This window comes from Hemicordylus capensis, chromosome 1 (genome assembly GCF_027244095.1).
Source record: "Hemicordylus capensis ecotype Gifberg chromosome 1, rHemCap1.1.pri, whole genome shotgun sequence".
In the NCBI taxonomy this organism is placed as follows: Eukaryota; Metazoa; Chordata; class Lepidosauria; order Squamata; family Cordylidae; genus Hemicordylus; species Hemicordylus capensis.
The window spans coordinates 404,919,335-404,942,559 of NC_069657.1; the positions used below are offsets into that span (position 1 = coordinate 404,919,335).

The following is a 23,225-nucleotide window of genomic DNA, read 5'->3' on the forward strand; positions in this document are numbered from 1 at the left end:
AAAAAAAAATCCCTTCAAATAGGCAAGAACGAAGATGCCAGGGACAGAGATTCTAACCAGCAGTTTCCCTGACATGTTAATTTGCTATGAGAAGGAAGCCTTATTCACACATTATTTTCAATGCATATACACTCTCTGTACAGCATAGCACAGATATGTTATGTTCACATGTACGGTAGCGTACTGTACTTCCCATCTGTATCTGTATTTGAGGAAGCCTGTACCAACATTCACTTAAAAAATGAATACATGTACTGTCATTCACACAGGGCCAGTTTCGATAAGACACTAGCTGAAACATGTGATCAGGAAGGGGTTGGGCAGAGTATGCCTGCTCTGACATCATCAGAGGACATCCTGTTGCGTTCTCTGGCCATCCCTTAGTTGTATAATGAAGCTATTCATCTCAATTGCCCCTCTTCTCAATCTCCAAATACTTGTTTAAGCAGGTATACATGTGGAGGGGCAATTCAGCTGAACACCCATTCATGCAATTAAGGGATGGCCCAAGTATGTGTTGGTATATCCTCTGGTGATATCAGGGTAAGTGTGCTTTTGGCGCAATTGTCCTGATCTTGTGTTGTGGCCGGCACAGAGTAGCTTGAGACAGTTGTTTAGGATCCACAAGCAAATAAGCTTTATGGGGGAAGTTACATACTTGGATAGAAAGCCTGTGTGCCTGATCTTTCTATCTTCATAGTATAGAGGAGAGGGAGAGGGAGGGAGGGAAGAGACTAATGATAATGGCTAATGGTGTCTGCAGCAGAGAAACTCAAGAGTAGTCTGGGAGCAAGGAAGGCAGAGCGATGGGCCCTGTGAATATCAATCACAGAAAGCCAGATCAGAAAGAGAGTCCACATGAGGAAAATAAAGAGGAAGACCCTTCCACACTTTCTTTATTTCTCATGACCCTAGTGATTACTAGGATATAAGGTGCATGCAAACAGGCAATGTAACTGGAGCTGCAACTCCAACTGTGATATGGGTTTTTTTTGAAAAGCAAACAATCCTATTCATACTAATATTCCTAATTCTTCATTAACACAGTTTTAAAAAACAAAACAAAACCACCCACTCAAAAAAAAAAAAAAACCACCAAAAAAACAAGCATAAGATGGCAGAGAAAGAAAAGACTGGGCTACACTAATGTTTCTCAGAATTCATGAAATCACTTTCCTTCTAAGTACTGTACCCCTTTCTGAAACCCTATTGGATGTATTGCTGTACATACACAGCTCTGCCTAGGTCATTGCATCTCCAGTGGCCTATTCCTCTTTTTTCAACCAATGTCAGCTGGTCCAGGTGGCTGACACTTTAGGATCTTGGAAACCCTCACTTTTATTATCAGTAAGGGCGGTGTCAGCAACCTGGTCCAATCTGCCCCTCCCAGGTGATGCCTCCTCCCTGTTGCCAATCCAAAAGAAAAAAGAGGTGAATTGGAGCATTAGGACTTGCTAGCTGTGGATGGGGCCTTGGGACATCATCCTCACTCCTGTTTTAAAAGTGGCACCAGTTGGCCCGCCAGCAAAGCTGACTATGGATCAAAATACTTGCCCCTTTCCGTTGAAGAAACACTGGCTCGGGAGAGTACCAGCTCAAGAGAGATGCATGTTTACTCTTAACATGCGCATAGCCCCTGCTAACTGAGCAAAGAGACACTGGGCAAAGAGACACTTTGCGCAGAGACACTCTGAGCAAAGAGACACTTTTAAAAGTGGCGATTCTCTTACATTTAATAAAATAAAATAAATAAATAAATATTGATCAGGGAGAGCACTTGGCCCTATCTAACCTCAGCACAGCATTCCTCCAGTGGCTGTTGCTGGTGTCTACCTTATATTTCTTTTTAGACTGTGAACCTTTGGGGACAGGGGAGCATTTTAACTATGTATTATTTATTTTTCTATACAAACCGCTTTGAGAACTTTGGTTGAAGAGTGGTATATAAATATTAGTAGTAAGGATGTTCACGAATTGGTTCAGCACTCCTTTTCTGGAGCGCTGAACCGGTTTTGAATGGCAGTGTTCGAGCCGATTTGGAGGTGGGGCGCGTCGGCCTTTTCTGGTACGACGCTGACTGGGGCTGCAGGGAGGTACGCTGCAGCCCTATGCCAACACTTTTGGGGAGAGCGGCGGTGTGGGGAAGGGGACAGGTAAGGGCACCCTCCCTGCCCCTTAAAGGACACCCCCCCCGCCTCCCAGGAGTGCATGAACCAGTTTGTGGACATCCCTAATTATTTGTAGTACTCAGAAGTAACTCCCAAAGTGGTCAACAGAACTCATTCCCAGGTAGGTCTGCATTGGATTGCAGCCATGGTCTCTCACAAGCTGAATACAGAAATTAATTGCACAGAAGTGTAAGGCAACTTGCAACACAATCTTATGCATGTTTATTTGGAATGTGGAAAAAAATAAGGAGACGAGGTCTTAGCTTAGTGCCCCAGTGCTTTGCATGCTGAAGATCCCAAATTCAATCCCTGGCATAATGGGAAATACCCATCCAAAGTTCTGGAAAACTGCTGCCAGCCAGAGCAGACCACACTGATGAACCAACAGTAAAAAGGCAGCTTCCCAGGGGGCATAGCTATAATTGAGCGAAAGGGTTCAAAGAACATGGCCCCCAGTTCCTGAGTGTCCTCCAGCTCCATCCCTCCCTATTTTCTTCATTATCTCCCTCACTCTGGGAGGCCACCAGAGAGAGGAATGAACACGGGCCCTCTCTCCCCTAGCTGCCCCTGCAGCTTCCTACGTAGTCATCTCATTCCGCTGAGCAGAACTTACTCCCAACCTTACTCCCGACTATAGTGCATAGGCCTATAACCTAAAACTGCTTATTAAGTGCAGTAAAAAGTTCCCCACTCCATGCGACATTAGGGGGGAAAGAGACAGCAGTAATTAAAACTCTTCCAGCTTGCTGAGCACCGAGTTTCCATATGGCAAAATTCCTTTGGAACAGAATTCCCCCGCCCCCTGCAAAGTTATTCAAGCACATGGAGTATACATTAATCCCGCTATAACATTCATTCCCGGCGTTCAAGGCGCTTCCTATCCCTTAATACAGTCCTGATCCTACGCGTTGCAACGTTATCACTTTGTGACGCTCTTAAAACCGTCTCCAAGCCAGGATGCTAAAAATGTGTGTACATATCAAGATAGTTGGGGGTGGGTGAGGAGCACGCACGAGCCTATGCCGTTGCAGCCCACGCGCACCTCCTGCCTCCTTTTCAGCACCTAAAGAAAAAAGAATTGAGAAAGCGAGGGAGGGGGGATCCGCTGAAGAATATGGGCGTGGCTCAATGTGACATTTCCTAAGAGCTGAAAGACAAGCGGGCGCTGCAGGCGGCAAACTACCAGGAAGAGGTACAGGGGCTAGCGTACTCCGTATGCAAATATCATGGCTTTTGGGGCGGGGCTAAGGTCGCCGATTGGCTAGGCGGAGAACGGAACGTTTGGAAAAGAGCGGGGAGGGGGGAAAGGTCGAGTATGTATGTGGAGGGCGGAGCTTAAACGCTGTCGCTGTAGCATGAAATGTCCTCGAGCGCGCAGAGGCATTTTTCTCAGGTCACGCAGAAGGTCTCAGGTCTTCATGTATGTGCAGCTTGGTTGGAATTCAATGGCAAACAAAGAAAAAAGAACCCATCTAATAAAAAAAGAGAAAGGGAAATGTTTATGTAACTGCAATTCTCCTACCAATGCAAGTAAGGCATTGATAGGAGAGCGTGGCCAATATAAGTAGAAGGAACTTGGATTTCAGAAGGGTAAGAATTTTTCATAGTTTTATCATCAGGGTAAGGGCACTGACTACATTTGGAGAGACTGAGCATGCTCTTTGCTTGCCAGCTCTCCCCAGGCATTTCAGAGCGCTTCAGATTTCCCCTAACAAACACTGCTGTAGTCCTTCTTTCAGAGTTCTTGGGGTTCAAAATGACGCAAGCAATAGAATCTGATGCTGTTCAGAGAAATGGGGATTTGTTTCCTATTCCTTCGCTTCCCGCTTTGAAGAACAAGAAAATTCCAAAGGAGTTGTGGGCAGAAAACAGGAAGCAGCTTCTTTGGGCGAGACTGAGCATGCTCCGCTGCATCTGAGCAAAGGAAATTTGACAAGCTAAGGGCATTTCACGGCGCTGCGCTCCGCCGCGGTTCCTTCTCGGGAGGGTGGCTGATGGACGGAGGTGCCTGGGGGCGGGGCGCGGGAGAGGAGCGAGGCAGCCTCCGGAGCCCTCCTCCCCCAGTGCCTGAGCAGCGGACGGCAGCAGCGCCTGGAGGGAGGGCAGGAGCATCTTCCTCGCCTCCCTCCTCTGCTAGCGGAGAGGACAGGTAAAAGGCTCTGGGGAGGGCGGAGGTCCGTTGGGAAGAGTGGGGGTGAGGGGCCGCCCTCTCCTCTGCCTGTCACCCTGCGGGTTCTCTGGAGGGGGGAGGTTTGATGGTGGTGGGAGCGCCTCCCCAAAGGCGAGGGGTCGCTGTGGGGCTAGGGCATTGCATTGGCGGGGGAAGCGAAAGGCAACTGACTGGGAGTGGGGAAAGAAGCTGACTTCTGTGATGCGGCGGGGTAGGAGATTGCTTGTCTGAAAGGAGGACTCCTCAAACACGCCCACGTGGAGTGGGTTGGCAGAGCCGGGAGGGGGGCATCTCTGCCCTTAGGGGAGAGAAACCGACGCACAGATGATCTGGGGTGCTGTTTCCCTGGGAATCAACCAGCCTACTGTGAAAAGTGACTTCTACAAACTCCCACCTTCTGGGGAAGCAGAAAAAGGAGAAGTGAATGACAGCAGTGTGTAGGTGTAGCTGACAGGCAAAGAGCCAGAGGTCACTGTGAGGGCTAGGAGGAGCCAGCAAGATCTGGTCGGTAGCTGCCTTGCGGGGAGGAATGGACTGAACGTACTGTGTGTGCTGCGGGGTGGCTCCTGGGTGCGTAATGGGGTTGGCATAAGAGAGGCATGGTGGGGCGGGATGGCGTGTGTGTCCTGTATTCTGAGGGAAGTCACCCTCATGGGCAGACTTTTGTCGCATAGCCTGCTGCATTTATGTGAGTTTTCACCTTCAGAACCCCTTGTCTGTGAAGTGCTTGTTTGTGGCAAGTCTGTAGACTTTTAGCAGTTTCTCTGCTGCCTTAAGTTTGATGTGAGCATGTCAAGTTCTGGGCAAGGCCAAACGCACCCCTGTTGTTGTTCTTGTTGTTTCTCTTTCGCCCACTTCTGCTCGCCACAGGGCAAGGCATGGAAGTGACTTAGAGACATTACATTTTAGGCCTTGTATAGGTAAGCCTTTTGAAGCAGTGCTTTAAAGTAATCAGAGCTATAGAATGGGATGGGGGAAGGGGAAATGGGTATATTGCTTTTGCTTACAATAATATTAGAGAGCGGTGATGACGCATGAGGGAGAAATTTGAAAAGCCAAACAAGGCAATATTTCTATTAGAACTGATTAAAATGTCAAGAAGTAGCGAGCAAGAGTTCCAGAAGTCTTATTAATAATGGTTAATTAAGCAAAACAAGGGAGATGGGAGAGGTGGGTATGAAGTTGAAGCCCTGTGGTCTGCAGTTTGTAATGGTCTTCAGGTGCAGTCTAGGAGGTGTTAGACTAAATTAGATTACAATGCTAGGTACAAAACAGGTCTCAGGCAGCACTGAGGACTGCAGGGACAAATAATGGTGCCCCCCACACCTCCACCATATGGAATCTAGCTGTTACTTGAACCTATCTCTGTCTCTAAGTGAAGTGCACGTGTCCTTTGTGAAGCAGAAGTAAAAGAAATTTGGTAGTATTGATATGGCAGAGCTACAGATTAATTTTAAATGGTGCACTAGTTTTACCCGGTAGTGTGAAGATGCACAATCCTCAAGGTTAAGCCCCATCTTCATGTGGTAGAAGAATCTTCCTCCAGTTGTATGATCCTGCTCCTGGACCACTGGATTTGGTTTTCTCAACAAAAACAAACATCATAGGTAGTTGTGATGATTGTCCTTGTTTTTCCTCACTGACTGCTGGTTAAGAGAAGTAGACTTTATTCTTAATTGGTAGGAGTGTTGCCACTTATGGAAAATTATCAATCTGGCAAAGACAGTATTCAACATTGGTAGTTGCAAGTTCATGACCTAGACTGAAGTAATGCTTGTATCCCATGCCGTTTGGATATTCATAATGCCATAACAGACATAACGCCAAACCAGAGGTAAATGTGCCAGATATTGGAGTTTGTGATTGTCCAGGAGAGCTGGTCTTGTAGTAGTAGCAAGCATGAATTGTCCCTCTTCACTAAGCAGAGTCCACCCTGGTTGCATTTGAATGGGAGACTACATGTGTGAACACTGTAAGATGTTACCCTTGGGGGATGGAATCACTCTGGGAAGAGCACGTGCATGTATGCATGCATGCAGAAGGTCCCAAGTGCCCTCCGTGGCATCTCCAAGTCAGGGCTGAGAGAGACTCCTGCCTGCAACCTTGGAGATGCCACTGCCAGTCTATGTAGACAATACTGAGCTAGATAGACCAATGGTCTGACTAGGTATCGGGTAGCTTCCTATATCTGTACTGATGTGTGAAGTCGCAGTTTTGTCACCTAACCACAGCTCATTTTTGCTTAGAAACCTGAATTCGAACCCTCTGTCTGTGGTGAGTTTTGCTACTGAAACCGGAGGTTCAAAGGTACCATTGTGTCATTTGAATTCTGCTTCCACTATAACCTGGGTTTTGTGCACAAGCTCCTCCCACGGTGATAGAGAGGTTGGCTCAGAGCATCCCCAAAATGCATCAGTTCTAGGGTGGCCATGTTTCTCACTGACCACCTCTTGGAGTGGATGCTCTTCTATCTCCTTACTTCTCCTGCCACTGCTTGGCAACAGGGATGCCATTTCTCTAGAGTTCATGTATTAAAAGGGACAGAGCCACATTGGAGCAACCCTGCTTTCCCCTCTGTGCTTCGGACCTTGCGTTTTCTCTGAGCACAAAAAAAGTGGGGGGGAGGACAAGATGGAGACAGCAGGAGAGCTCTCTGACAATTCATCACTGCAGTACTTTGTATACAAACACATTAAGCCCTAGTAACAGAAACAAGTGGACACATTTCTGACCATACACATCTTAGTCCCCCCACCCTTCCATCTTCAGAATGAGGGCTTGCATGTGACTTTATTTTAATGCAGGAGGTTTCCGCCCAGACCTGTGTCCCACTTGTATTCCATGTTGCTTGCTTTGCCTGCTTATGGTTGATGACTACACCCTTCCTGCACACCGCTGGCTTTGCCTGCATGAGGTAGACGCTCCTATCTTTCTACCTCTTCCCTCACCTGAAGAGACCAGGATAGAGCCCTATGCCCTGCTCCTCTAACCATCTACTTGGAAAATCGCCACCAGTCATGCAGTCTCAGCATTCCATATTTTTAGATCCTGATGAGGAAGGCACCATTCTGAATGCACATGCACACATACTGCCTTGATACTGACACCCAGAATACAACTCATTCTGCACACATATGGGTGGGTGGGGGGAAGCAGAGGGAACACTTGTGCAGTCTGTCTTTAACCAGTAAAAGTGGAAGGAAAGGGCCCAATCCTCTCTTCCTGTCCCTTCCTCCCCAACTGGGAAGAACAGAGCATGCTGGGATGCAACCTGTACGAACTAGGAAGAGGGAGGTGTTCCTCAGTCCAGAAACTGGAGGTTGCCAAACCATAGTTGATCAGTCATCTGTGGCATAATTCTCAGCTTCACAGATTGACCACAGCATTGTCTACCTGTGGTTTGTCACTATGTCCTAACAGGGCCATAAAGTAAATCCTAATACTTTTCTTCCTCTGTAGTGGACTAACCAGGTAGCTTCTCTTATAGCTATAAGTGCTTTCTTCCCGTTGGTCGATAATTTTCAGCCAGTAGTTTATCTAGATATGAAATTGCTCTAGGGTATAGGCTTTGACTCTGGAAGAACATCTTTAAACATCCAAAAATATCACACACTAGCTAATATACTAGGAAGCTTTCTTTAAGTTGTCAGATAAAGAATGCTTAATTCTTTCCATGCCAAGTTAAATATCTGATTTCTTTTTTAGTAGGTATTAATTTGCATTGCTCACAGCCATCAGTAGATTGCATGCAGTTCTTCTCGTATTTACTGTACTGTATGCAGTGGTGTAATATAAGTGCTACTTAGTTTGGATACGAAATCAGTTTTGACAGGCACACTTGTCTTTTGAAACTGTATCACTTTTGCATAGAAAAGTTGACTGCTGGTTGGTAAAGTCTTTGCTGTGTATAATCTTGTGTGATAAGAATGTAAACTTGGACAACTAACTCATTTCGGTAAACATTGACTTCTGTAGTCCCCCTGGGAACTGAGTCAAGCTAGTTTGAGAGGGATCTGTTGGGTGGACTCTACAAGTCACTGAACATGCCAGATCACTGAAGTTAATCCAGAGAGTGGTGACTGTGAGTCATTTATTGGGTTATTTGGTTTCCCATTGCGACTACAAAGCATACATTCATTTATGGGTTAATTGAGTTGAAAGGCTAATTGGTGAGTTTTATTAAACATATATCTCAATGCATCTTTTGCATTTTATACATAAAAAGAGCAATCCAACGCATTCTTAAAAGGTATGATATGCCAAATTTCGTCTTGCCATTGTCTTTCTGACTAGACATTGGCAAGCCATGTAAATTATTTATATACCACATTTGCAAATGAGTATTGATTGCATTTATCACTAGGGATGTGCACGAACCAGTATGCAGGTCATGTTAGAGGCCTGCGAACTGGTTCGCTGGTCCGATAGTCTGATGCTGGGGTGTGTGTGTGTTGCTTTAAAGGCGGGGAGGTTGTACTTACCCCTCCCGCCGCTTTCCCCCCTCCGGTGCTCCATTTTAAGGCAAAATCTTTGGGGCAGCAGCATTCCTCCCTGCCGCCCCTGCCCCCTTGTTGCCTGCTAAAAGCTGAAGTAACTTCCGCGCATGCGCCCGCTGCCACGCACACCACTCACGTCACAGTGACGTGCGTGCACAGCAGCAGCAGCGGGCACATGCGTGGAAGTTACTTCTGCTTTTAGCAGGCAACAAGGGGGTGTCCCCGTGTCATACTTCTGAGACCTATGGGGTGTGTGTGTGTGTGTGTGTGTGTAAATACAAATTATAGTATAGATATATTCTTAAAGTCTTATGGTCTTCTATAATACTTCTGCATGGACTTGACCCAGATAACTTATGTAAATTTTTTCTGTGGCAGAAGCATTCTGTTCCATGGATTATGCTGCACTGGGAGTTTCTCCCAACACTGAAGTGTCCTGGCAAACCCTGTAAATGCTACATGGCAATTACACAGTGGCATGATGCCTAAAGTGCTGTATTAGAGCTATGTCTCATTCTTGAGTGCAGTTAATAGTGTGTTGTCAATAGTCAAGGGGAAAAAACCCCGTTTGTTCCTCTTGCTTACTGAAGAGTCAGAAGGTGCTGTTCACACACATTGAGTCTGTCTCTGGGCCTGGGAGAGCTAGCTTTTTTTATTTTTAAAAAGGATGGAACCAGTTTTCAGACTTCACATCAGACATTGTGTGGACATACAGAATCTGTGCCAGCCCTTCTGCTGCCAACACCTTTCTTTTTGCTCAGTCCTCCTTGCAGAATCCAGTAAAATGACTTTTGAGATAATGCAGTAAGTTGGGTGTTCAGAAGGGTCTTCAGGGGGAATGTCTTAATGTGCACTCCATATTTTAGCAAGTGGTGATAATGGGCGTTATACTCCCTAATGAACTTTGGTGATTAAATTTTGGGCGTATTTGAAAATCCACATGTTCATGTAAATGGCATTTTATAATATAAACTAGCTTAACCTGTGCAGAGCATCTACACGATAGTACTTGATCGCTCCCCTCACCCTCTGCCACAGCCCCACTCACCTCGGAGATCTCTCCACCCTCACCTGAGCCACACTCCTGCTCCTCCTCCATCTGGTTGCTTCCATCTCCCTCACCCTCTTGGTCACTCCTCCATCCCTTTACTCCACCCCCCTCAACCCTCTTGATCATGGCTGAAGCATTGCTGACGGTTACTGGCCAAGCTGCAGCCTCCTATCCCTAGAGATCTCCCCACCCTTGCCCAAGCCCTGCTCCTGCTCCTCCCCACAGGAGCAGCAACAGCAGCGGTTGATAGGGCCCTTCCTTGCTGCCGCCACCGCCATGACTGCTCGTTCCCCTCAGGCCACTGACAGGCCCGGGACTATCCCTTGCCTACCTGTCTCCCTCCGCCAATAGCCTCGGTAGCTCCATACAGCAGCAGTGGTTGACTGGGCCCTTCCTTGTTGCCACTGCCACCATGGCTGCTTGTTCCCCTCAGGCCATTGACAGGCTCAGGCCCGTCCCTTGCCCTTAACCCTTTCCCTCTTCCCCTCCTTTTTCTCTGGTTCTCCACTCACTCTCCACCCCTCTCTCCCCCGCCTTCCTGAATTAACAGATCTTGTTTCCTCATCTAATTCACACAGCGGCAGCCTGAAGGGGCTCTTTCCTCCCCCATGACCTCTGTGTGTGTGTATTCATCTCCTCTACAATCAAGAACATTTTCCGACCAGTAACAGTAGCATTCCAACTGACCTAACCATTACAGGCTCCTCCTCCCTATCTGCATATGGAATCTCCACTGCCCAGTCAGGTGCTTCTGCTCGTGAACTCTCACGAGAGCTGCCACGCACAGGATGAGCCATGGGTATGCCTTAGAGGATTATATAAATAGAAGATTATGGTATGCTGTGCCATATATGCTTTTTGAATTCTCCTTTTTCTCTGGTTAAAGGTGGCTTCCTAGAAGATGACCATAGAGAATCTTCCTGACCCTCCTACAGAAGGAGATTCATTGACTAGAAGATACCAGTATTTTATCCCAGGATCTGAAGATACAGTTACCTATTCAGTTTCTGCAGCACCAATGCCTTCTGAATGTGGTAAGGATATTTGTAGGATGGGAGAATTTTCAGAGCAAGTGGGGAAGATGTATACAAATGGATCTCAAAGGGGTATTCTGAATTTGAAATCAGAATTCTGTTTCAAAACAGTGCACACATTTTTTTCTAATTAAAATGTGGAAAGTGAAACTATAATATGACAGTTGGTATATATTGTAGCACATTGTTTAGAATTTTAGGGGCTTGTTCGGAAACCACTTAATTATGCAATTAATGTATAAAGGATCTAGATGTCTTTCTGCAACATAGCATGTTTAACTGTGGGTAAAACACATTTTCAAGGCAAACAATATTTTGGTGCTAGGGGAATTTAATTCTTCTCCTGGGAAGTCCACCTAGTACAGCCTGGAACGATGTGTCATGGAAGCCTTTTAGTGAGTCTCCATGATACTGCATCTGCTAGAGCCAGTATGGTGTAGTGAACAGAGTGATTGGGAGTCCTTGTTCAGCCGTGCTGCTCGCTGGGTGACTTTGAGCCATTCATTCTTTCTTGACCTAACTTGTCTCACAGGATTCTTACACTTAAAAAGTTGGTAGGGGGAGCTATGTTTGCTGCATTGGGTTCTTTGGGAGGTGGGCAAGACAAAAAAATAATCTCTCAATTCTGTTCATTTCAGCTTTAGACCTTTCATTAAAGATAAAGGTAAAGTGTGCTGTTGAGTCGTTTTCAACTCCTGGTGACCACAGAGCCCTGTGGTTGTCTTTGGTAGAATGCAGGAGGGGTTTACCATTGTCGCCTCCCGTGCAGTGTGAGATGATGCCTTTCAGCATCTTCCTATATCGCTGCTGCCTGATATAGGTGTTTCCCATAGTCTGGGGAACATACCAGCGGGGATTTGAACCGGCAACCTCTGGCTTGATAATCAAGTCATTTCCCCATTGCGCTATTAGATGGCTTTTTCATTAAACATACACTTTATTTTTCTTTTATTGCACTTCTTTGGAGCCTGAGCATTTTTCCGAGGAACCACTCAAGTGGGGGAGTGCCAGCATAGCCTTTGAAAGCAAAGTGACAAATGGTGCTGAGGGGTGTGTGTGTGTGTATAAAAACAAACACCAATAAGGCTACTCAATTTCTTGTGTTAGTAATAGGCCCTTTTGTGCATTTTTATGTTTCTACTGCTTTTAAAAATGTAGTTATTTCAAAGCGGTGTGTTTACCCTCTAGATTGACCATCTTCTGTGTATTCAGTAGTGCTGGGCTATTGCAACCCTAACACTGAATCAGGTTTAGAACTAGTAAGCATTAAAAATTAAACTGTGTCTCTTTAATCACCTGGAAATGCCCTTACTGTCCTGTAGTATATTCTCCTAGAGAATACTATACGCTGCTTGTGTGCCTTTTAAGGATCAAACTGGATGTCATGTTAAATATACCACTGAATCCCATGCTTGGGGTTCCTGATGTGTGTAGAGGCGTGAAGCCCTGGGGAAAAGAAAAAAGAAGTCCTGGGCCTTCACATGTCTATGTGTGTGTGGAGATGTGTTTTCACCAAAAGCAGCCACAAAAACTCTGGTCTGGAGCAACAGTACCTTTTAAAGGTGATTTTGGCAGGAAAATGGCATGGGGGAAGTGTGATTTGCCTTGCTAGTGGCTGTGTGACTCCAGGCTCGAGAAATGAAGATTAGGTACTACCAAGGTGGTACATGTCCTGCAAATCAGGGCACAACAAGGTTGAGCTGCTGTATAAGCACTTAGAAGAACTCTCCTCTTTATATTGAGTGGTACAAGTGAGACAGTATTAATGGACCAGGACTGCTGGAAATCCCCATGTTTGACCACAGGGACATGTGGAATGAAATACCTTGAGCACTAAAGCACTTTTGGCCTCTAGAGCCAAGAGGCCAGAAGTATTAGAGTAAAAATGTGTACCTCCGGGTTTTGAGAGGGCTGTAGCTCAGTAGTAGAGCACTGGTTTAGCATGCAGGTGTTCCCAGGTTCATTCCCTGGCCTCTCCAGTTAAAAAGACCTCAGTTGCTAGCTTTTGGAGATGTGGTGGTGGTGGGCGTGTGTCCATAGCTCAGTGGTAGAACATCTGCTTTGCATGCAGACAGTCCCAGGTTCAACTCTTAGCATCTCCAAGTAGGACTTGGAGGAGAGCTGGTCTTGTGGTAGCAAGCATGAATTGCCCTCTTTGCTAAGCAGGGTCTGCCCTGGTTTGCATTTGAATGGGAGACATGTGTGAGCATTGTAAGATATTCCCTTTAGGGGATGGAGCCACTCTGGGAAGAGTGCCTGCCTGTCTGCATGCAGAAGGTTCCAAGTTCTCTCCCTGGCATCTCCAAGATAAGGCTGAGAGAGACTCCTGCCTGCCACCTTGGAGAAGCCTCTGCCAATCTGTGTAGACAATATGGAGCTAGATGCACCAGTGGTCTGACTTGGTATATGGCAGCTTCCTATATATGTCATGTCATGTGCTTCATCTCTCTAGTTGGAGTAAGTGTGAATATTTTTCAAGGGATTGTGACTGTGTACAGCATTATATTTGGTAACTGTTTACACCATTATACTTCCTCACAAAGCTTGATTGTCAGATTTTGCTTTGAAGCTCTGTATGAGTAGGCTTGTATGAATTCATACACACAGTGAGATGGCTGCAAGTTGGCTGTGGGTGTCGATTGTATTCCTTTTCCCATAAGGCAGCCCTGTGATAGCCTGGGAAAGGCAGAAGTTCAGTGACCTTCAATTTCCATCCTTTGGCTAAGCGAGGCATTTAGTTTCCATTTGTTCTAAAAAGAGCCATTACAATCTTTTTCTCTCCCCCTTCCCCTTTTTCCTATTTGCAATGTTTACAAATATTCTTTTAGCAGTCCGGTTACCGCTTTAGCTATGTGGTCTGAACCTTTTCTATGACATTCTAGTAAAGTTTTCCTCCTTTTATCATTGCTAGCATCATAAATGACATGCACACACAAGGGCTGCATTCAGACATCGCACAAAACTGGAGTTCCAGGTGTGTTCCCTGGCTCAATGCCACACCCCTTCACACTTCCTACTTCCTGCCTGCCAACAGGCACACCAGACCCTGCTGCTCTTATAATTAAAGGGCCAGCAGCACTACCAGGGAGCACTGTTTGAAGTCTGTGATCCTTGCAACAATGGTGGTGGTAGGTCTGTGCTGGATGCGCTGGACCTGTAGAACTCCCCCCCCCGCCCGTGAGTGATTTCCTGGAGCTGTGAAGCCATGCCCACAGCCTGTTGTCCCCCAACCTATACCAGTATGCTGAGAAGGAAATTTCCCAAATGTTAGTTGTTTTGGCTAGGAAGACCCAATCTTAAACTGTAGCCCTGATGCAGAGATATTTGGACCAGCTCTGGGTGCATTGCCCATAACTGTCTCTATGTGCCATAACTGTCTCTAACTGTGCCTGATATTAGGTTTCATGCTGCGAAGAAGCCAATTGTCAACACTAATCCACTTAATTAGGAAAATATTCCTTGGATTGATGTGGGGTGAAGGTGGCTGGTTCTCATACTTTACCTTTAATAGCCATCCTGATGTCTGACCTAACTGTGCAGTTACTAAAAATGTTTAATTCTGCCATAAGTAAGGCTAGCTGCAGCTGTACAGTTCTTTTTAGTGTCAATACATTGATCTGTTTATCCACTCCTAACAGCTGCATATATCAATAGGTTTTTATTTAAACCACATCCTTAAATTCCTCTAACTCACAAGTGCAGTTCATGAAGATGTAGTGAAGTGCTGCTGCTTATGCCCTGTGCAATTCCTATATTCTCGATAACTAGGAAAATGGGAGATTGCCTGTAAACCACTTCTATGATGCTAATACAGGCTTCTAATGATAGGCTTTATTTCTGTTGCTAATGGCTGACATCCAGACTAATGCTACCCCAGCACTACATGGGAGAGGTGATTTTATCAGATCTCCTCTTTCCTCGGATGCTCACTGTGCCTCCCAAAAATATGTTCCTGAGGGTCCCTAATCTAAACTTTAGATTATGAGAATCTGGGACAGGGTCTATCTTCCAGGTATACAGCTGGTACTGCATAAGTAGCAATAATGGGCCACAGAGTTCTGTGTTGTTCACTAAATGAATGAAGCATAAAGAAGAAGAAAAACCTTATTTTCTTTTTAAAAAAATCATTTTTAAAAAATCATCCAAACATCCTAGTAAATTAGGAAGATGTACCACAGTCCATGTAAGGACTGTGATTAAATTAAATTAAATTCTGACTGAATTAGCCAGAAATGTTCTGCTTCAAATAATTTTAAGATTTACATTAAACACTTCCTTGGTGGGTACTTGTTCCAAACCTTGGCAAATATTTCCTTATGAATAGCAAGTATTACAAGAGAGAATACTGTCTTATGAGGACACTATTACTTTAAGAAGGTTTGGCCTTGAAAATATTACTGAAGGACTTGGACCAGTCTTTTAGTTGGAGATGGGCTGGCAAAAGTAGCAGCTGGATCCTTGACAACAACTGACTCCCTGTGTGAATAGTTAATAAAATGTGTAGCAGACACTCTGCTGGACAGAGTATTAGGGCAGTAACAGGCAGACCTTGCCATCCTGGTCCCACATCTGAAGTCAAGGACACACATCAGAAAGCTATTCATATTCATAGGGGTTTGGTTCAGGTAATCTTTGAACATCAAAATAGTGTTCCAGTAGCCGAACATTGTGTCTTAAATTAAATAAAATCTCTCATTCATGGATCGCATAACTTGGATAAGTTGGCTTTATACCAATTGGAGACTAATTTTGCCATTTACAAATAACAGAAGCTACTGGAGAAACATTAATGCCAAATCCTTATGTAGTTGCTTTTCATTTTAAGGAAGAATCTGTTCACGGGTAAGTTACACAGAACTCTGTGCAACAAGTATTCTCAGCCTGACTCTTCTTAATTGTAATTTTTAATTGTGGTAATCATGATTTTTCTGTGCTGTGTAGAACTGTTGTGTAGCTTGCAATGCAAGTTTTTTAAAAGTTAGTGAATATTCTTATATAGTTGATATTTTCATTAAACCCCAATAAATCTACAGTATTTGCCAGTAAATCAGAAACTTTCTAGCTGGTCATACATACTAGATATAAGTATTTCAATAGTAACATCTGTGCATACCAGTTCTTTAAATATATTGAGAGTGGGCATGTTTCTCCCTGACCCTGGGTACTCTTTTAGAACCTAAATCTACTCTTTTTTTCTTTTTTGGCCTTCCATAGAGTTCTCCTTTTTTGATCCCAACGATGCAGCATGCCAGGAAATTCTTTTCAACCCCCAAACATCTGTGTCTGAACTATTCGCCATCTTACGACAGTGGGTCCCGCAAGTTCAACAGAACATTGATATAATTGGGAATGAGGTGAGGAAGCTCGATTGAAAATAGAAATATAAACTTACATGGTGTAGCTAACGGTCCTGCTTGTATTTGAGAGCCAATATTATCAACTGTGTTGCCATCACAGCAGTCTTATGGGCTGGAAACCTAACTGGTTAACTTAAAAGCTCAGATTCTAGCAAGAGCCAGTGAACTCCACAGAAGTGTAGTAGGGGCCAGCTTGTTCCCCAAGATGTGGGCAGAGGAATATCCCCTCCCCCCAACACACTGCCATTCTAATAACTTTGCAATGTGCTGTACACACATAACCAAATACTTTATGCATGAAAAGCTTTTTGAATATATTTCAGTAAGCACTTCTTCTGCAGTGTTGTAACATACCTGGGCCTGACAGTTGAAGAGTTAAGCTAGTACTGATGGAGGGGAAAAAGTATCTAATTATAAGGTGTGAACACTGATGATGACATTTGATCATTTTCTGTTCTCTGTTGTGCAAAGTATAACACAATTGCTCTGTTAGAGTATGAACATGAAATCCGTTGCTCTGCTGCACTGTAAGAGGTGTGCCCTGTGAGGCATGCGCTATGTTGCATGCCTGGAAGTAAAACATTAAGTAACTGCATCAGATTCAGTGTCTTCTTCCGCCATTTCCACAGATAATTAAAAGAGGCTGCAATGTGAATGACAGAGATGGACTGACGGATATGACTCTCTTGCATTACACCTGCAAGTCAGGGGCTCATGGTATTGGTGAGTGAAGAAACTGGTGATCAGTGGTGGCTATTTATCTTTGTGGCAGGAGGAGTAGCTGTTCTTTCCCCATCTCTCTTCCTGGCTGTACTTCTTCTGAGTCTAGATCTTTGCTTGGCATGGGTTTTGTGCCACTAAGGAGGCGAAAGTACTGTACTATAGTCATCATTGCATCAAATGAACTGCCTCTGGGAATACACCTGCTTCCTTTCGCTCCTAACAGTTGATCTATATTTATGCATTTATTTGACACATTTATATATTGCCTAAACATATGTCTCAAGGTGGCCTACAAAAGTTAAACATTTAAATAATACAAACACTTTAAAACTAGTTAAAAATTAACAAAAAGCCTGGTTAAACAGTGCATTTTGAACATCCCCATTTAATTTATCAATCTTACTGTTGAACATTATTGAGCTTCTGCAGCATCATCCCAATCAGTAGCCAAGACTTGTGCATCCTTTGGATCAAGGAACCTGACTGTATTGTAGTTATGTGCCACTGAACTCAGTAGGGTGTTTGGAGGCAGAGTGGGTAGCCTGTCCTCCTAGTCTCCTAAAAGAATTACCCCTGAGGGAAATCCTCTTCTCCAAAAGTATACTATCTTTCTCTGGGCCTATCATTTTCTTGTGGCCATCCACACATCGCTTTGTGGTGTCTTTCACTCATAGCAGAGGATGGCATAAACTGTGCAAGTGGTACCTGTCAAAAAATGTTGGCATTTTACTAGTTTAAAATCCTGCTAATATTTTTTAAAATAGAACTTTGTAGCACAGAGGGATCGTTTCTAAAATAATGCTGTTCACTTAAAAATGAGTGCTTTAGCACCTATGTCTGGATTCTCTGGGTCATGATCCAGTTAAGTCAGAGTGTTTGTATTTTTACACCACTTTAGCCTTGTATAAGTCAACAGGCACCTTTGTTTTGCCACACATGTTTTTATCAGATGTTCTGCATTGGCATTGCACCTGTGACTAAGTGGCCCACAGTGTCATGGACTGGTCTGCACTGGCCCTGTGCAGTGCAAGGTAGAACAGTGATAGCTGGTGGATAGACCAGTACAGTTACTGTACAGTTTCCAAACCGCTTTGGGAAATTTGGTTGAAAAGCGGTATATAAATATTTGTCGTATTCATCCTATTCATTACTGGAGTCGCTACTGTTCTAGCATCAATGGTATAGGCAGCCAAACTAAGCTTTGACTTGCCCCACTGTCCTAACAAAGCAGAAGACCCCAAGATCTCTTTCCTGGTCAGTCACCGATAGCTCAGACCCCATCAGTGTATATGTGAAGTTGGGTTTTTTGCCCCAGTATGCAGCACTTCACACTCGCTTACACTGAACTGCATTTGTCATTTTGTCACCCACTCACCCAGTCTGGAGAGATCCCTTTGGAGTTCCTCACAATCTGTTTTGGATTTCAGTACCCTAAATAGTTTAGTGTCATCTACAAGCAGAAAAGAGGCCAAATTTGCGGATGACACTAAACTATTTAGGGTACTGAAATCCCTTCATGAAACTGAAATTTAGGACGGATAGAAGGAAGTACTTTTTAACACAGCACATAATTAATCTATGGAATTCTCTGCCATGGGATGTGGTGATAGCCCCTAGCTTTGATGTCCTTAAAAGGGGCTTTGACAAATTCACAGAGGACAGGTCTCTCAGTGGCTACTAGTCTGGTGGCGATAGGCCACCTCCAGTCTCAGAGGCAAGATGTCTCTAAATACCAGTTGCAGGCGAGCAACAGCGGGAGAGAGGGCATGCCTTCACCTCTTGCCTGTGGGCTTCTCAGAGGCATCTGGTGGGTCACTGTGTGAAACGGGATGCTGGACTAGATAGGCCCTGGGTCTGATCCAGCAGGGCTATTCTTATGTAAGGAAGATCCTATGAACCTCTTAAATTGGGAATGGCATGGATTGATTCCCAACTAAGAGGCTTAGTTGTAAATCAAGTCTTAGTTTGGCTTAAATTGGGGCATTTTAAGACTGCTTCACAAGTTAAACTCCTGCGGGGAAGATCTTTTATTTAGAAATTAATAGGAAACCTGCTCTTAGTTTGTGGCAGAGCTTAGTATCATTTTACTTTCTCAAAGGCTGCTTTTTCCACTGTGTTCAAAAGCAGAAGCTGTCTGACTAGTCTAAAAATTATTTTGTACCGAAACATCTTGTTAGGAATGCCTTGGCTTTAGAACTGTTGCTGTAAAGTTGCCAACATTCTTTGGATGTGGTGCTCAGTTATCTAACATGTTGCAATAGCCTATTAAATACTCACAAAACAAGATCTAAAATGCCTTTTAAAAATATCTGCTTTGCAGGGGACATAGAGACTGCTGCTAAATTTGCCTCTCAGCTTATTGACTTGGGTGCAGACATCAACTTGAGGAGCAGATGGACAAATATGAATGCTTTGCACTATGCTGCTTACTTTGATGTTCCAGAGCTCATTAGTGTCATTTTGAAAAATGCAAAGCCAAAAGGTAAATACCATATCTCTAAATGTAATGGCAGTGGATGCTATAGTCCTCATTTTTGTCAATTTCATTGCACTTCAAAGGGCTGTTTCCTGTGTTACTTTTCACAGCTGAATAATGCTAGAAGATGCATGTTTTAGAGCTGAATTAGATGTTGTGATAACATGGGACTGCTACCAGAAATGGTAGCCCTATGTCAAGTTTGTCTCCTCCTCCTCTGTAATATACAGTCAAACTGTATGTTATTATTTATTTATTATTTCTCTATATGAACCACTTTGGAAACTTTTGTTGAAAAGCGGTATATACATATTTGTTGTTTGATGTCACCATTGTGTACATTTCCCCCATTCCTGCTCCATATTGTTGGCTGCCGCTAGAGGAAGATAACCCATAGCATGAGGGCATCAGGACATGAATGGGTTTTACTAGATGATATGAAGGGGGCAGACTTGATGCATCCAGTTCTGCCCTTGCAGTGTCTGGATGGCTAGAAGAATACTTGGAATTTCAATCTGGCTAGTCCAATGGCTATTCCTGGCAGGTCTTTCCAGATTTCTCCTGAGTCTCCCTCTGCGCTCCCCCCCCCTTATAGTGCTGTTCTAGTTTATTTTCTTTGCTGGTTTATGATATATGCTCTTGCTTTTATTTTATTTTATTTATTGCTGCTTTTTTGTAGTTGATTTTTTTTTTTTATGGATGTACTTGCCATACATCCTAGAGATGCACATATCAGGCAGTGTATAAATAAATGTTATGTTGCCCTGGATTTTTTAGAACATTTAACTCACTCACTCTGTAACCATTGCCTTCCACTTACCTCTAGCATTTGCCATTTGGATTAAGACTCACATCTTAATACGAATATGGAAAGCAATGTGAAGCATGGCATTTTGGGTTTTTACTGATATGCCATAAATGCATTTTTTTAAAAGTTTCCCCTTCCTCTAATCCCCTAAATTTTGTAAGTTAGTAAGGAATATTTGCATGCCAGGTCAAATAAAACATTCGGGTAAGAAATTCTAGTTGCAAAGTATCTTTCACATAACTGTTGTTATGCCCCATTAAAATGGTTGCATGTTATCTTTTCATTAATCTTCAGGTGGTTTTATATAAACTGTAACTCTCTATATACATGTGATTATTTCATTAATCGAATCTTCTTCAACTGTCACTTTGAGTGGAGTAATGCACTGAATCAGTCTGTTGGATGTTGTTAATAGTCATATGGAAATGTTTTATTTGACCAAAGAATAAATATGAAAGAGCTGAAGAACTTGTAAATTGCTAATGGGGATGGGTGGGAAAATAGAGAGAAAAGAAAATAGGTGTATGTTTTGGATTTACTCCCATCCTAGCGTGCTAGTTACGTAATGCAAGAGTGGAGAAACAAAGGCAAACTTATTTCAGTTGCTTGTTTCCTGGTTTTATAACTTTTTTTAAGAGAACGGCACTGCAGTTGGAAAATCTAGCTAATCCATTCTAGAGACTGCAGGAAACTATCTGTTTCACTTCTCTGTTTCTCCATAATGCATAGTAACACTTCTTGTGACATCTTTTCCTGCTTTCCCCAGCTTCTCCTCATTGGCTGTTTATGATGGGAAAATATGCAACATGATATCACATTATGTGGGAGAGGAGAAGAACTTGATCTTAATTTTTGTTGGCACCCTTGTTCATATAACGTGTAGTTCTGGTTTGAAAGTGAATACACACATCTCTTCATGGCAAATTGTCATCTGAGTCATGAAGCTAGGATTAATGTTAATTACTCTAAAGTTTGCACAATGCAGAAAGTTGCATGGTTGGCATGTGGAGTGGTCTCATTTAAAGTCCTCAAACCTTCTGAAGATAAACTTGGAGGTAAAACCATATCTTTTCTTTGCCTGAAGAGACTCTTATGACTCAGTTTGGAGGTCCTAGTCTTCTACTGTTTAGTGCCAGCCATTTAAAATGGTGTCTAAATAAAACAATAAGGTCCTTAGAATTGGGCTTGATAGGCAGATAACTGAGTCGAGAGATGACATCTGGAGATCAGTGTAAAAAGCGACACATTGAGCTCTTGCAGTAGGGATGAGCTCATTTTATCTTTCTGTATTAACATACTAAAACCCGATTAGGATTTCTTCATAGTGCTCAGGAACTAGTTAGCATGTTTAGAATGTGTTCTTCTCCCTTGTGCGATTATTTGGGAGAACTGTATCAATTCAAACTAAATGCAAGTAGGGGAGAGTGGAGGCAGTGGATAGTCCTGGCCAAAGCCCTTCACTCCTAAATAAGTCATTTAAATGACACCCCTTCTGTCTCCACTGAGAGCCCCCCCTCCCATTTTGAGGGAAATTCTTCTTCTATTCTTCTTTACTTCTGAGTTGGGTTTAATGGATAGCAGTGTGAGTTGGTGAAAGTGGGAAGTCCATTTTGAGAGGACAGGGTTCCTTCTTTCCTTCCTCTTGATCTTGGTTTGGAAAGAGATTATTTCTCCCTTCCCCAAAGTGAGAGGGCACCGTTCTCTTTTCAAACCAGTTCTTGGAGAATTTTCCAACTATACTCCCGATACAGGAAATGCAGCTGAATGCCGCCACCTATGTTAGAGGGTGTGATAATTTATGTTTGGGAGCTAGTGGTGGTAAAAAGAGCTCTAGGTGCTCCCTGACTTCTCCCCTCCAACTCCATGAAGAGGTAATCGGAACCTCTCCTCCCCTTCACAGGTGAATTGGACTGTGAATGGCTGACCATGTGGTGGTGGTTCATGTAAACCAACAATGCTAACTGGGCAAGGAGGCGCTTTTAAAAAAAATGTAAAGCAGTAGCTCTCTAATATTTGCTGTGCTGGGGATGGATAGGGCCAGTTGCTCGCCCCCTTCTAAATAAAGAAAACCACCACTTTAAAAAGGTGCCTATTTGAGGACAGAGATCCATTTTCTCATTTGTCTTATGATAACTTGTGATTATTTTTTTGAAAAGTAAAATGTGTAAAATGTTTATAATAATAATTTGTTGGTGGTCACACAGTGGCAGGATGACTATTCCTGAACTCTGACTTCCAGAAACCTCTTCTATAAGAACCTTTTGGTGCTCTTAGTTACTGTGTGTACTGAAACCTCTTTTCATGTTCAGAGAGCATTGACTGAATCAGGGTGACTGTCAGAAGGGTATATCAAATGCTTTCCTCATATCATCTGACAGAGATTATATTGCTACACATAACTTCCAGCCATTAGGATCTGCAGTAACATGTTAACTCTACTGCTAGATGGTCTGCTAGCAACTTGTTGGAAATACACTCCCTATGTATGCCTGCTTTAGGGAAGGGAAGACTTTTGCATAACATTCTAAGAGAAATTTGCATGATTGATTCCCAGAAGACTGAAATTCGCAGCAAAGGAAAATGAGATCTAGAAATTGCAACAGCCTGTTTTGATTTGGCTCCTGGTTATCATTCTAATATTCCCAGTGAGTTGATATTCAAATGGGATGGTCTAAAATCTGTAGTGCAACCTCTCTCAATGCAAATTAATTCACTGGACTGCTATCATCAAATACTAAGGTGATCTTGCAGAGAAAGAATACTTACAGACAAAGGTTTGTGAGTATTGGGTACCCTGAACTATGTCAGAATTCATCATTGGAATTCATGATGCATGACATGAGGTGCCACATTTCTGTCTCCCTCCCCACTTTTGATCATGAAAGTAGTCTGAAATGCCAGTTGTGGGTGGCAGGACCTACCTTGCATATTTAATTTATCAA

General features: G+C 43.6%; 1 protein-coding gene across 7 annotated transcripts in view; it reads left to right on the top strand.

The window, feature by feature from the left end:
- The first annotated feature begins 3,185 nt into the window (after nt 1–3,185).
- Nucleotides 3,186–23,225, top strand: part of CLIP4 (CAP-Gly domain containing linker protein family member 4) — a 49,831-nt gene continuing 29,791 nt past the window's right edge. Inside the window, exons 1-5 of one of the 7 annotated variants that reach the window (XM_053306624.1) lie at nt 3,186–3,360; nt 10,772–10,919; nt 16,134–16,273; nt 16,906–16,999; nt 19,320–19,481. In XM_053306624.1, coding sequence (XP_053162599.1) covers nt 10,787–10,919; nt 16,134–16,273; nt 16,906–16,999; nt 19,320–19,481 — 529 coding nt within the window. In that variant the 5' untranslated portion in view covers nt 3,186–3,360; nt 10,772–10,786. Of the gene's footprint in view, nt 3,361–3,563; nt 3,759–3,987; nt 4,318–4,839; nt 5,027–9,617; nt 9,639–10,507; nt 10,685–10,771; nt 10,920–16,133; nt 16,274–16,905; nt 17,000–19,319; nt 19,482–23,225 lie in introns of those variants that run through there. The other 6 variants (XM_053306613.1, XM_053306661.1, XM_053306604.1 and 3 more) reach the window with 6 other exon arrangements.